Source organism: Macaca nemestrina, chromosome 1 (assembly GCF_043159975.1).
Source record: "Macaca nemestrina isolate mMacNem1 chromosome 1, mMacNem.hap1, whole genome shotgun sequence".
NCBI classification, from domain to species: Eukaryota; Metazoa; Chordata; class Mammalia; order Primates; family Cercopithecidae; genus Macaca; species Macaca nemestrina.
The window spans coordinates 216990603-217002853 of record NC_092125.1 but is presented as its reverse complement, the minus strand read 5'-3'; the positions used below and the strand labels follow the sequence as shown (position 1 = coordinate 217002853).

The 12251-nt window shown below is 52.7% G+C and overlaps 1 protein-coding gene across 2 annotated transcripts in view; it reads right to left on the bottom strand.

Moving 5' to 3' along the window:
* The window catches only part of LOC105483143 (peptidyl arginine deiminase 2), a 51829-nt gene that overhangs the window by 18792 nt on the left and 20786 nt on the right, over positions 1 to 12251 (bottom strand). Inside the window, exons 4-8 of one of the 2 annotated variants that reach the window (XM_011743827.3) lie at positions 9977 to 10038; positions 7604 to 7721; positions 6144 to 6269; positions 1958 to 2023; positions 278 to 456 (exon numbers count right to left, since the gene is read on the bottom strand). In XM_011743827.3, coding sequence (XP_011742129.2) covers positions 278 to 456; positions 1958 to 2023; positions 6144 to 6269; positions 7604 to 7721; positions 9977 to 10038 — 551 coding nt within the window. The remainder of the gene's footprint in view (positions 1 to 277; positions 457 to 1957; positions 2024 to 6143; positions 6270 to 7603; positions 7722 to 9976; positions 10039 to 12251) is intronic. The other variant, XM_011743828.3, reaches the window with a different exon arrangement.

Below are 12251 nucleotides of genomic sequence, written 5' to 3'. Positions count from 1 at the left end.
GCACAGATGTGGAATGTGTCAGAAAACATTGCCCACAGGGAATCCGTGGGGAGCAGGAGCAGCAAGGAGACTGGCTCAGAGGACCCAGAAGCATGGCTCAGAGGACCCTGGCAGCCACATGCAGGCTTTGCAGGGGTCATCGAGGTCTCCTAGCCTGGACCCACCCCCTTGGCGCTTTGAGCGGGGTGGAGCATAGTGTGGGCTCCTAGGAATGGCCCACTGGTAAAAGCCTGGTCCCCGGGGGTAGCCCCCTGTGGTGGAAGCCTGGAGCCCTCACCTGGGCCATGTACTCCAGCAGGCTGACATGGATGGAGACCAGGCCTGAGAAGCCCTCGTCGGGGAAACAGAGGCCTTCTACGAAGAAGAGCAGCTCCGCGGAGCCACCCGTGTACTTGACCACATGGTAGAGCTTCCGCCGGCCCAGGATGTGGATATAGCGTTGGCCGAAGAACGGGTCTGGAGGGAAAAGGACCAACGTCAGACTCCCACTCACATCAGAAAGAGGTCAGTGGGGTGGTATCACTGATGGGGACAAAAGGGCAAAGTAGTTTGTTCTCTAGACAGAGAGAAAAGCACAAGCAGAAAATGCCACCAGAGTGGCCATGGCTAGGAGTCATCGTCATTTTCTCAGCACTGCTGTGTGCTGGCTGTGTGGCGCTTCGCCAGACAGTCACCCTCTCTGGCTTTTGGCTTCCCCATCTATGAAATGAACAAGCTCTCTCTGAATGGCCGATAGGAAATTGCCAGCTGAGCAGTTAGTGGTGTCAGGGGAGGGTATAATTGTTTCCATTTCACAGATGAGGAAACCGATCTCAGAAAGGAGGAGTGGCTTGTCCGAAGTCAGAGAACCAGTAAATAGCTGAGCTGGGACTCAGGTTCAAGTCCAATTCTGAAACCCAAGCTCTCATCCCCTTTGTATAAACGAAACATAAATGTGCCCATTAGTACCAAAAATTCCCTCCATATCATGGAAGCTGTGTTGGTGTAAAGGCCAGTGCATGGGCTGTCCATTTTTGTGGCTGGGCGGGAAGGCAGGTTCCTCCAGTGCTCCTGCCCTCCTGAAAGCTCCCAGTTCGACTTGTGCTGTCACCTCTGCCTGAAACAATCGTGTCCCTTCTTCCTTCAGGCCTTGGTTTGTGTCACTTGCAACAATCCGGCCCAGATCCCCCAGAGACAAAGCCAGGGGCTCTGCTTGGAGCTCCCACAACCCCCTGCCGTCTCCATCACAGCCTTTATTTATTTACTTATTTGTTTATTTATTTATTTATTTATAGACGGAGTCTCGCTCTGTAGCCTAGGCTGGAGTGCAGTGGCGCAATCTTGGCTCACTGCAACCTCTGCCCACTGCAACCTCCCAAGTAGCTGGGATTACAGGGCACACCACCATATCTGGCTAATTTTTGTATTTTTAGCAGAGACAGGGTTTCGTCGCCATCTTGGTCAGGCTGGTCTCGAACCCCGTGCCTTAAGTGATTTGCCTCCCTCATACTCCCAAAGTAAGCCACCACACCTGGCCTCATCACAGCCTTTTTAAATGTGGGTGACCTGTGCGAGGGTAGAGACAGGCCCAGTGGGGCCCAGGGCCTGCCTGGCACATGGTCATGTTTAACAAATGTCTACTGAACAAACCAATGACTCCCACAACACTCCCTGTGGGAGAGACCAAGGGGGAATTTTCAGGCAGATTGAGAGCACATGAATCAGGCAAGGACCTTCGGGGAGACAGAGGTGGTCCAGATGCAGCCTCTCTAAGAGCAGTGCTCAGCTGATGATAAGATGCAGCAGATGTGGGAAGCGTCATAACGGCAGCTATGGGTGAGATCCAGTCTGGTTACTTGGGGTAGGGTGGGAAGGGCAGAGGAGGCGAGGTGGGAAGCATTTGAGCAGAGGAAGGCAGCCTTTGAGATGCCCTCGTGGGGCGGCAGAAATGGGTGTGGTGGGGAGAGGAGATACTTGCATTGGTAAAGGCATGGAGATAGGACCCTACGCAGTTCCAGAAGGAATTTCTTTATGCCCTGTAGAGCTGGAAGGGCAGAATCAGCCTCAGCTTAGTGCTTTCAACGACAATGATAATGGTTAATGACCAGATGCTCAAGGGTTAGAACACATAACCAGAATAGCCTGGCACAAACCAGGTGCTTGATTAAAATGTGTGAAATAAGTGAATGAACCGCGAAGCCAGGGCTTGGGAGGGTTCCTCTTGTGGGACAATGTGCCGAATTAGACCCGGGTTATAAATCTCACTAAGGGTGCTTCCCTTAGTGGTTATGACTTCCAATGTCAGAGGGACCTGGTTTAAATACTGCTCTGGCTTTACAAGCTATAAAACCTCAGGGAGCCGGGCGCAGTGGCTCATACCTGTAATCCCAGCACTTTGGGAGGACGAGGCAGGCAAATCACGAGGTCAGGAGTTCGAGACCAGACTGGCCAACATAGTGAAACCCCATCTCTACTAAAAAATACAAAAATTAGCCAGACATGGTGGCGCACGCCTGTAATCCCAGCTACTTGGGAGGCTGAGGCAGGAAAATCTCTTGAACCCAGGAGGCAGAGGTTGTGGTGAACCGATATCACACCACTGCATTCCAGCCTGGGCAACAGAGCGAGACTCCATCTCAAAAAACAAACAAACAAACAAAAAAACCAAACCTCAGAGAATTCACTTAACCTCCCTGAGCCCCAGTTTACTCATCTGTTAAGTGGGAGATAATGATACCCACGCCACAGGGTCAATGCAAATGACACAGCCTCAGTAACTTCAGTAACCTCAGTAACCATGGGTAACCATCGATAACCCTGCTTGGACCTGTATTACAAGGACGTGAAGGAGTTTTCATTGAATAGTTTCCGAACAGAAGGCAGGGAAACCATGTCCCACCTCATCCTCCCTTGGGAAGGAGGAGTCCAAGAAATGAGGTAGAAAAATTCAGATACTGAAAGTCCCAAAGAATAGAAAGTGAGGTCCTGCTCACCCAGAAACAATAGTGGGCACCCTATGGCCCTATCATTCAGTAGATTCAGATAGATTAGCATCACGCAAACATTTTCTTCCAAGCACTTACGCCCTCCCACGCCCACAGGCCCCAGGCTGCACTTGAACTGATGCTCAGGGGAGAGTCAGGCCTAGAAGCCAACTTGTCCTGGCAGAAGCCACACAGCCAAAGCTTTCCCAGGGCTCAGAGCACCTGGGGGTCTCCCCCAAATTCTGGGGTAGGAACAGGGATCTGGCCGGGGGGGTGGTGGGGCAGGTGGAGGACACGTTCTAGTCTGTCTGTTGGCAGCTTCCTCCCTCCTGATGTGGCCCGTGGCCTGTGATTCACAATGCACCTCTGTTCTGGGCTGCTTTCTGACAGTTGGGGCCAGCTCCGGGTGGACTGATTCCTTGGTGGGAACAATTCAGCCATTGTCCCCAGGAGCCTCCTTTCCTCCGTCCTCCATCCCTGGCTCGGCACAGACCCCACACTGAGCATGGCCAGCTCTTTCTGCAGGAACCAACAATGCCGCTCTATTGAGTGGTCCTCGTGCCTTGGGCTGGGCCCATTGACCACGGTGACCTCTCTGCCCCAGGAATTGGCCAGCACGTGGTATGATTAGCCTTAACCTTTCCAGCTACTTTGGAATGATTCCACTTCCTAGTGAGACTCCTTGATAGTGTGACCAGCTGATTTGGTTTCCCTAGGACTGATGGGTTTCCTGGCATGAGGGGCCCTCAGTGCTAAAACAAGGAAAGTCCTAGGCAAACTGGATTACCATATCCTTGTATAAAGAGGCAAGACCCTAGTGCTTGGTGTTCTGGGCAGTATTTGAGGCGGAGGCAGTCACCAGGTCTTCCTAGGAAAACTGAAGCCTTTTGTCCACTCCAATCATTATAACCAACAGTCATCATCATCATTTCAACAAAAGCCTTAATTGCCATTTATGGAGAGCTTTCCAAAGGCCAGCTACCACACTCAGTGCCTGACACACCTTCCTCATTTGATCCCCACCACCATCTGGGACACCCGGCATACCAGGATAGTCGGGACAGTTGGGACTCTTGCTATTCCCATGCCACATCAGAGATGAGCACCCCAAGGCTGGGGCTGGTGAGGAGACTTGCCTGGACCCAGAATTGTAGCTCCCTGACTCCAGCACTCCCTGTAGGGGTCCTTCAGTCTCCGACCCAGCTCCCTGCCCTTGGGGAGAGCTGGTCTGACCCTACCAGGACACCTGACATTCGCTCATCTATAGGGGTACCTGGAATTTGACATAACCCCAAAGTGTTTACCTGGAAGAAAAGGAGACTGTGCTACTGGTCAATTATCTGTCGTCCTTTGCTTGTGTGTGTGTGTGTGTGTGTGTGTGTGTGTGTGTGTGTCTGTCGAAGAGTTTTCACCCAGAGTCAGCATTATTGGGAAACTGTCTCTTCTGGGTCCCCACCGTCTCAGCCATGGCTGCTCCCCACAGGATGGGCAGCCCAGATAAGAGGCTCCAAGGGACATTCTCAAAGCCCTTGCAGTAGTAGTTCCTCTTTTCTCTTGTCTGCTCAGGACCCGTCTCAAATGGCAAGTGATGGGGAGGGACGAGATTATGGAAACAGACCAAAGTCCACTCCCTTTAGCAAAGAGAAGAAACGTCTAGATAATGTCCAGACATCATGATTTGCCACAGGTCTCATGTCACGACACCAAGGTCAAGAGGCCAAGGTTGAGGTCCTGCTTGCATCCCGCCTGCTCCCGCCGGTGACCCCATCCTCCATGACAACCTTAGCCTGGATGGTGTAAACATCAACATTTCCGGCCCCCTGCGGCAGCAGAGCCAGCTTGACTCTGGGCACATTCCAACCTGTGTGAGGTCACTGCCTGGAGCCCAGGGTGGATCAGAAGGAGGACTGGCATTGGGTGACTGCTGGCCACTGCCATCCTGGCTAAATACTTCTCTGATGGGAGGGTCCGGGGTCCCTACTTACTTCCTGGCAAGTGCCCTGGATCTAGTGGGCCTGTCTAGAGGTGGGTCCAGGGCCAGGCCAGAGATCCTGGCCCCACTAGGCAGCTGGGCATGCAGAAGCACCCCCCCACCCGCCACCCCACAACCCGCCTTGTACCATGGCAAATTGCAATGCCGACTATTTTGCTGAGGGAGCTTTTAGAATACATACATCATTATTATGACAGTCCCTTGCATAAAACCCTCTAATGGCATTCCATTGCACTCAGAATAAAATCCAAACCCAGTCTGCATGCTCTGGCCCCTGGCCCAGCTCACTGACCTTGACTCCCAACCCTGCTCTGGGCTTCCATCTGCTCTTCCCACACTCCAAACTGGTCTCCTTCTCCAGGCTTTGCAGATGCTGTTCCCTCTGCTTAGAACACTCTTCCCTCAGCTCACAAGTGGCTGGTTCCTTCTTATTGTTCGTTTGAGTCTCAGCTCAGATGTCACCTCCTCAGAGAGGCCTTTCCAGAGGCACCCATCTAGTAGTGCCTCTGCCCTGCCATTCTCCTCACTTATTCTATTTCATTTCCTCCAATTGTAGTACTGATTATGTCTCTCTTGCTAGACTGGCAGCTCCTCGAGGGCAGGGTGTGATTGTCGTGTTTACTGCAGAGATCTCAAAGCTGAGAACAGCGCCTGGCACCGAAGAGCTCAACACATATTCACAGAAAGGGTGAGGCAGAGCCGGCAGCTACAAGGACTAGCTCCAGGGCAGGAGTCCGTGCCCTACACAGTGGGGGCCCAGGACACTTGTTGCCATCAAGAGGAGCAAGGGGTCAACTCTTCGAGGGTGCCCACTGCATCTTTAGGGGGTCTTTGAAAGTCAGAGATGGCAGAAAATACCTGGAGGTGGTGCCTGCCCTGCCTCAGGCATCCTGAAGGTGACATGACTCCAGAAAAGAAGTGCCCAAATGCCCTTCCTCCCCTGATTCGTCGGGAAGAAGGGCCTCTGGGTTCTACATAGATCCATGTCACTCCAGACTCCTTTGAGAGGAGGAGCGATGTGTCCCCATGGAGTCTTTCAACTTCATGGGACAGCAGCATTGCCATGTTACAATCACCCAGAGACCAATCCAGGTCTTCTCCAGGCACCTGCACCTGTGAAGGCCACAGATGCTAAGGGGAGGAGGATAGGTGGCTAGAAAGGGCTGGGCTGGGCTGGGGTCACTCACTCTCCACGTAGAACACGCCCACTTTGTCTGAGTCTGACATGGAAATGTACAGAACCATCTCGTATCCGGCGGGGAGGCGGTCGGGGCCTTTGGTCCGCAGGATCATCTGGGACATGTCCTTGAGATCTGAGGGACAGGAGGTGAGAATGAAGAGATCTGCTGCTGGAGCCTCAGCTTCCCAATGCCTTTTACTTTGATAATCAGGAGAAAGTCCCCATGGATGTGTATTAATGGAAACTATAGAAAAGCACAAAGAGGCCATGTGCTGTGGCTCACACCTGTAATCCCAGTGCTTTGGGAGGATGAGGTGGGTAGATTGCTTAAGGCCAGGAGACAAACACCAGACTGGGCAACATAGCAAGACCCCATCTTTACAAAAATAAAAAAATTGGCCGGGCGCGGTGGCTCAAGCCTGTAATCCCAGCACTTTGGGAGGCTGAGGCGGGTGGATCACGAGGTCAGGAGATCGAGACCATCCTGGCTAACCCAGTGAAACCCCGTCTCTACTAAAAAATACAAAAAAAAAAAAAAAAACTAGCCGGGCGAGGTGGCGGGCGCCTGTAGTCCCAGCCGCTCGGGAGGCTGAGGCAGGAGAATGGCGTGAACCTGGGAGGCGGAGCTTGCAGTGAGCTGAGATCCGGCCACTGCACTCCAGCCTGGGTGACAGAGCAAGACTCCGTCTCAAAAAATAAATAAATAAATAAATAAATTTAGCCATGCATGGTGGTGTGTGCCTGTAATCCTGGCTACTCAGGAGGCTAAGGCAGGAGGATGGCTTGAACCCAGGAGGTCGAGGCTGTAGTGAGCTATGATCATGCCACTGTACTCCAGCCTAGGCAACAGAACAAGGCCTTGTCTCAAAAAAAAAAAAGAAAAGAAAAGAAAAGAAAAAAGCAAAGCAAAGCATAAAACAGAATAAAAACTAGTTGTCATTTCCAACACTGGAGATGATTAACCTTTTGGGGAATTTCCTTCTAGTCTATTTTCTTTTTATTCTTTTTTTTTTTCCAAGACAGAGTCTTGCTCCGTTGCCCAGGCTGGAGTGCAGTGGTGTGATCTTGGCTCACTGCAATCTCTGCTTCCTGGGTTCAAACGATTCTTCTGCCTCTGCCTCCTGAGTAGCTGGGATTACAGGTGCATGCCACCATGCCCGGCCAATTTTTGTATTTTTAGTAGAGATGGGGCTTCACCATACTGGTCAGGCTGGTCTCAAACTCCTGACCTCATGATCCGCCTGCCTTGGCTTCCCAAAATGCTGGGATTACATGTGTGAGCCACCACGCCCGGCCCTCGTGTATTTCCTATGGTTTTGCCTTTGGCTTTAAGCAAGAGTGGTATTTGTGTCCACCATCCCCAGAGGCCTGAGTCCACACCTGCCTCACCCTCAGCCCAGCCCAGGACTGGGCATGAATCTTTTCACTCCTCCCATCCTGTCCCCCAAGTGCAGGGCCTGCTGGCACCTTCCTTGCTGTAGACCTTCTCGTCACGGCAGTCCTCCTTGGGCAACCAGGGTGTCTCTCGGTCGCAGTTCACCAGCAGGATGGCCCCCTGGCCCTCGGGGCCCCAGGTCCAGGATGCCTACAGTGGCAGGAAGAAAGGTCAGTGCCCTCTTCTCTATGCTTGTATAGACCCCATGGGACACCGGAGAGACAGCCCCACGATGAGGGTAAAGAGTAGCCGCCACCCACTGGGGCAGCTGTGACTTGGCAAATGTGAATCTCAAGACTGATGTCCACAGAGGATGAACATGGGCATCAAAGGCAAGTTCAGTAGAGGCACAGAGACAGGAAGGCTGACTGAGGCATTTATGGGCCTCCTGTCTGATGCGGCTGGTGTCTGGCATGGGTGGAGGCAGGGAGGTGGAGGCTGGCCAGAGAAATGAGCAGACGGACATTCTACCACAGGTCCTGAGGTTCCTAGGGGAGCTCAGGAGGAGATGCCTGGATGGATGACACCCAGCTGTTTCCAGACGCCCTCCTAGTGCTCCAAATAGGACCTGCACGGTGCTCCACCTTCTATACTGCAGCCAGAGCGCTACTAGAACAAACTCGGGCCAGATCGTGTTGCTTCCCTGCTTGAAGCCAGGTCAGGGGCTGCTGGTTGAATTAGGATGAAGCCCTGATTCCTTGCTGTGGCCTGGAAGGCCTGGTGAAACTTGCCTTCCTCTCTATCTCATCTCCTCCACCTTGCCCCTCGCTCACTCTGCCCCACCCATCCTGGAGCCTTTCTGCTCCCAAAAGACTCAAGCTCCCAGCCCTTTGCCCATGCCAGTTCCTCTGCTGCCGTCCTGCCCCTTTCCACCTGGCCCACTCTACCCTTCCTTTATTACATCATAACTGTCTCTTCTTCCTGGAGGCCTTTCTGATTCTCTAGGACAGAGCAGCTTTTCCAGATCCACATCTGGCACGGTACACATCCTTTTTGGGAGGACTTAGGACAATTGTGATGAGACAGCCATCCACAACACTCAATTTTTAATGTGGACCATGGGCTCCTTAAGGCCAGGGCTGTGTTTCTCTTGTTCTTTCTGCATCCCCTGGGCCTGACCCACTCCTGGAACGTAAAAGATGCTCAGCAAATATTTATGGGATGAGTGAAGAAAATGTGAAAACTTCACCGGCCCAGATTTAGAAATTCTGGCCAAGTTCAGGCTCATGGGATTGTGTGACTTTCCCAAGACTGCACAGCCCCTTGGGGGAGGTTGGAAGCTGTTCACCTGGGGCTGCTGGGCCTCAGAGGCCTCTCTGGAGTTCATTTTCATATGGCTTGGCCACAGACTCAGAGAATGAGTGTGCAGGGCTGGCCCTGGTCTCACGCAAGCCTTGCTCGCGATCCTAGAAGAAGGGACTCTCCCACAGGGCTGAGAACCCTCTCCTGACCTGTAGAGAGTCAAGGGAGCAGGCTTCTAGGACCCAGGCTTCTTCTCATCAGGCTGTGTTTATTTCACTTCATAAGTACCCCTCTATGTATACTTTACCCTAGGCTTCAGAGTGTTATTATAAAAGTCACATATGCCCACAGCAAAAATTTAGGTGATACAGAAGGGCAGAAAACGGAAAGCAGTTAGAAACAACAGCCTGAATGTACACAGAGCAAGACTGATGGAGCCTAAAAACTGTGTTGAGGGAAAAGTACAAAAGAGAACGAGATGGAGAAACCATGCTGTCTGCACGAATTAAAAATACATGCACACCAACCACACCACATGCCTCCTGAGAGTCACCAGAGCAGAAAGAGACGCATTAAACCCAGCAAAATGGTCCTCTGTGGGGCAGCAGAATGGGAGTGGGGAACGCAAGATAAAAGAAAATAAGTAAATGAATGAGGGAACAAATGAATGAATGGTGAATGAATGAATAAATAGAAAGAGGAGAGGAGCTGTGCATGCACCAACAGAGATAATACCGCATCTGGAACTGAGAATGATGAATGCAACCCTCTGTCCTGAGGGTCTGTCTCCCCCACCTCCCCAGTCTTAAAAGAAGAGGCAAAATAACAAGAGCAAATGCCTTCACAGCGCTTCCTCTGCAGCAGGCACATTTACCCTTTCCAATAGTTCCATGAACTGGACATCCCCATCACAGGATGGAGAAACTAGGACTCAGGAGCCTGCTCTGTAGCCGTCTCTATAAGATGCCTGAGCTCGTCTGTGGGTTCCATCATTGGTATGCTGTCTGGTATATGTCTGGGAGCCTGTCTTGGGCCTCAGTCTCCTGAGCTGTGAAATGGGAATTGCCTGCTTGGTGGGGGAACCATGGCTGCCTGCACGATCTGGGGCTGTGCCCTCAGAAGCCCTGGGGTTCAGGGTGGTGCCTGCCCTGATAGCTAGGTACCTTCTTTGGGTTGTTCTTCTCCACCACGCCATCCCGGTCTGCGTCCACATCCAGGGAGATCTCTGGGGAGAAGAGACATGGGTGAGTTGCTGAGCCTGCCAGGCAGGGTGGGGCAGGGGCACGAGGAAGACCTGTGGGATTAGGGTGCATCTCAGTCATTCATTTGGTCACGGGAAAGGGAGGACCTCGCTGACATCATCTTACACAACCCCCTGCCTCAACATTCCACTACCCACTGAAGACCATCGGCAGACACTGGGTGGACTTTGTAGCTTATGGCTGCAAGAGCTGCCATCGGGGAGGTCCAGGTCCTCCCACCACTTCTCTGTTCTTGCTGGGGGTTGGGGAATGATCCTCGATGCACAGATCTGGGAGCCTCAGTTCAGGGGTGAAGTCACATGCCCAAGGTCACATAGGGATGCTAGCAGAACTGGGGTACACAGTGCAGTTGGTCTGATTCATAGTTCGTATTCTGAAAACTTACAGGCATAGCATTCCCAAACTGCCTTTCTCAGTCTACCCGGGCATGCACATAGGTGTGCACACATGCACCTGTGTGTGCATGTCTCTTTCTCTCCAAGAACTTCCAGTGGTCTAGATCCCACCTTCAAGGACTGAGGGTTTTACTGTGGGTGGGAAGCTGTCTCTAATCCCTCTTGGTCTGAGGGCACCTGTGAGTCCAGATGGAGGAACCAGGGCCAGGCCCCCACTTATCCCTTCTTTTGGTGAAGGGACCTTCAGCATCCCTAGGCCTGCCATGGAGATAGGCTTTGTGGAGGCTGTAGGGAAATGAAAAGATTTAGCATCAGACAAGATGGAGTTTAGACCCTGATTCTCTGCTTATAAGCTGTGTGACTTTGGGCACGTTAGACAACCTCTCTGAGCCCCAGTTTCCTCACCTGTAACATGGGGCCCTTCCTGGTTACAGCAGGTGCATTAACTGCAATGGAAGGCACTACTGACATTTTTGAGCCAAATAATTCTTTGTGTGGGTACAGCCAGTGCATTGGAGAATGTTTAACAGCACACCTGGTTTCTACCTACTAGATGCCAGTAACATCCCTCCCAGTCACGACAGCCAAAAATGTCTCCGGGTATTGTCAAATGTCCCTTGGGAGGTGAAATTGCCTTGAGTTGGAGACGGATGGGGTTGAGTAGGGATGTGGTTGGGAAGGTGTTGGGAGTGTCACACACGTGATGTGTGCAGGTTCCAGGCCCCTAGATCTGCCCGAGTGGGCTCGTCTCACGCTGAGCATGACTTGGACCTGGTGGGTGCTGGGTGGTAATGAATGCATTCCTGGTTAGTCCCCTTGGCAGGCACACCCTCTGCCTGGAGGGCATGGAAAGGAGGGTCCTGGCACACGAAGCACACTGATGTCACCCTTCTCTGGGCCAACCGAGCCCAATTGAGTCCAGAGATCACGTTCAGGTCATCCCTTTGCCTATAGCCTGCATACCCTAGGCCTGCACATGACTTCTCCGGTCTAGAAGGAGGCTGCAAGGGCGCCTGGCCCTTGGGAGAGGCAGCTCTCTGTGTCCCCGCCTCTGCGGCCCTGCGGTGAGTTAGGTGCTGTAAGGCATAATTTGTAACCTCCTGCCTCCGATTGCATTCACTCCACATTTCACTGCTGAGGAGCTACTGGGCTCCGGAAACTGTACTAGGCAATGGGCAATGGAGGCACAGCACCTGCTCTCAAGGCGTCCACAGTCCCGTGAGATAAATAGCATTGCTCCCGTTTCACAGGGCAGCAAACCCAGGTTCAGAGAAGCCACTTGTCAGCAAATCGGGCTGGTAATCTGGGAGGCCGGTGCAGGATAAGGACCCCAGGGGAAAGAAGGGAAGGTGGTACCACCAGGGGCTGGTAAAGAGGCTGGGGTGCAGGGGCAGGAATAATATTGGTTTTGGCTCCTGCACCTTTGTGAACTTTCCAGCCGGTCACGCCCACTGAATGCTGCCTTTCAGGGAACTCAGCTTCCTGAAACTCCTCCCTGGGAAGGAGCTGCAGGTCCAGCCTCTTTAGGGAGCCACTCTGTCCGTTTCAAGGTAACGATATCTCCCTTGCGGGCATCCTGCTCTGCAGGTGCACAGCGTTTTCCATGGCATGCTCTCTCGGCCACCCCGGGGAGGCGTGATCACCCCCACCCCCTAATGATACAGATGAGGAAACCCAGGCTCCCAGCAGGGAAGTGACCACCGAAGTTCCCAGAGCAGAGCCAGGCTCTCAGCAGGGCCTCAGGCTCCAGATGCCTTGTCTCTGCTGTTCCCTGCAAGGAA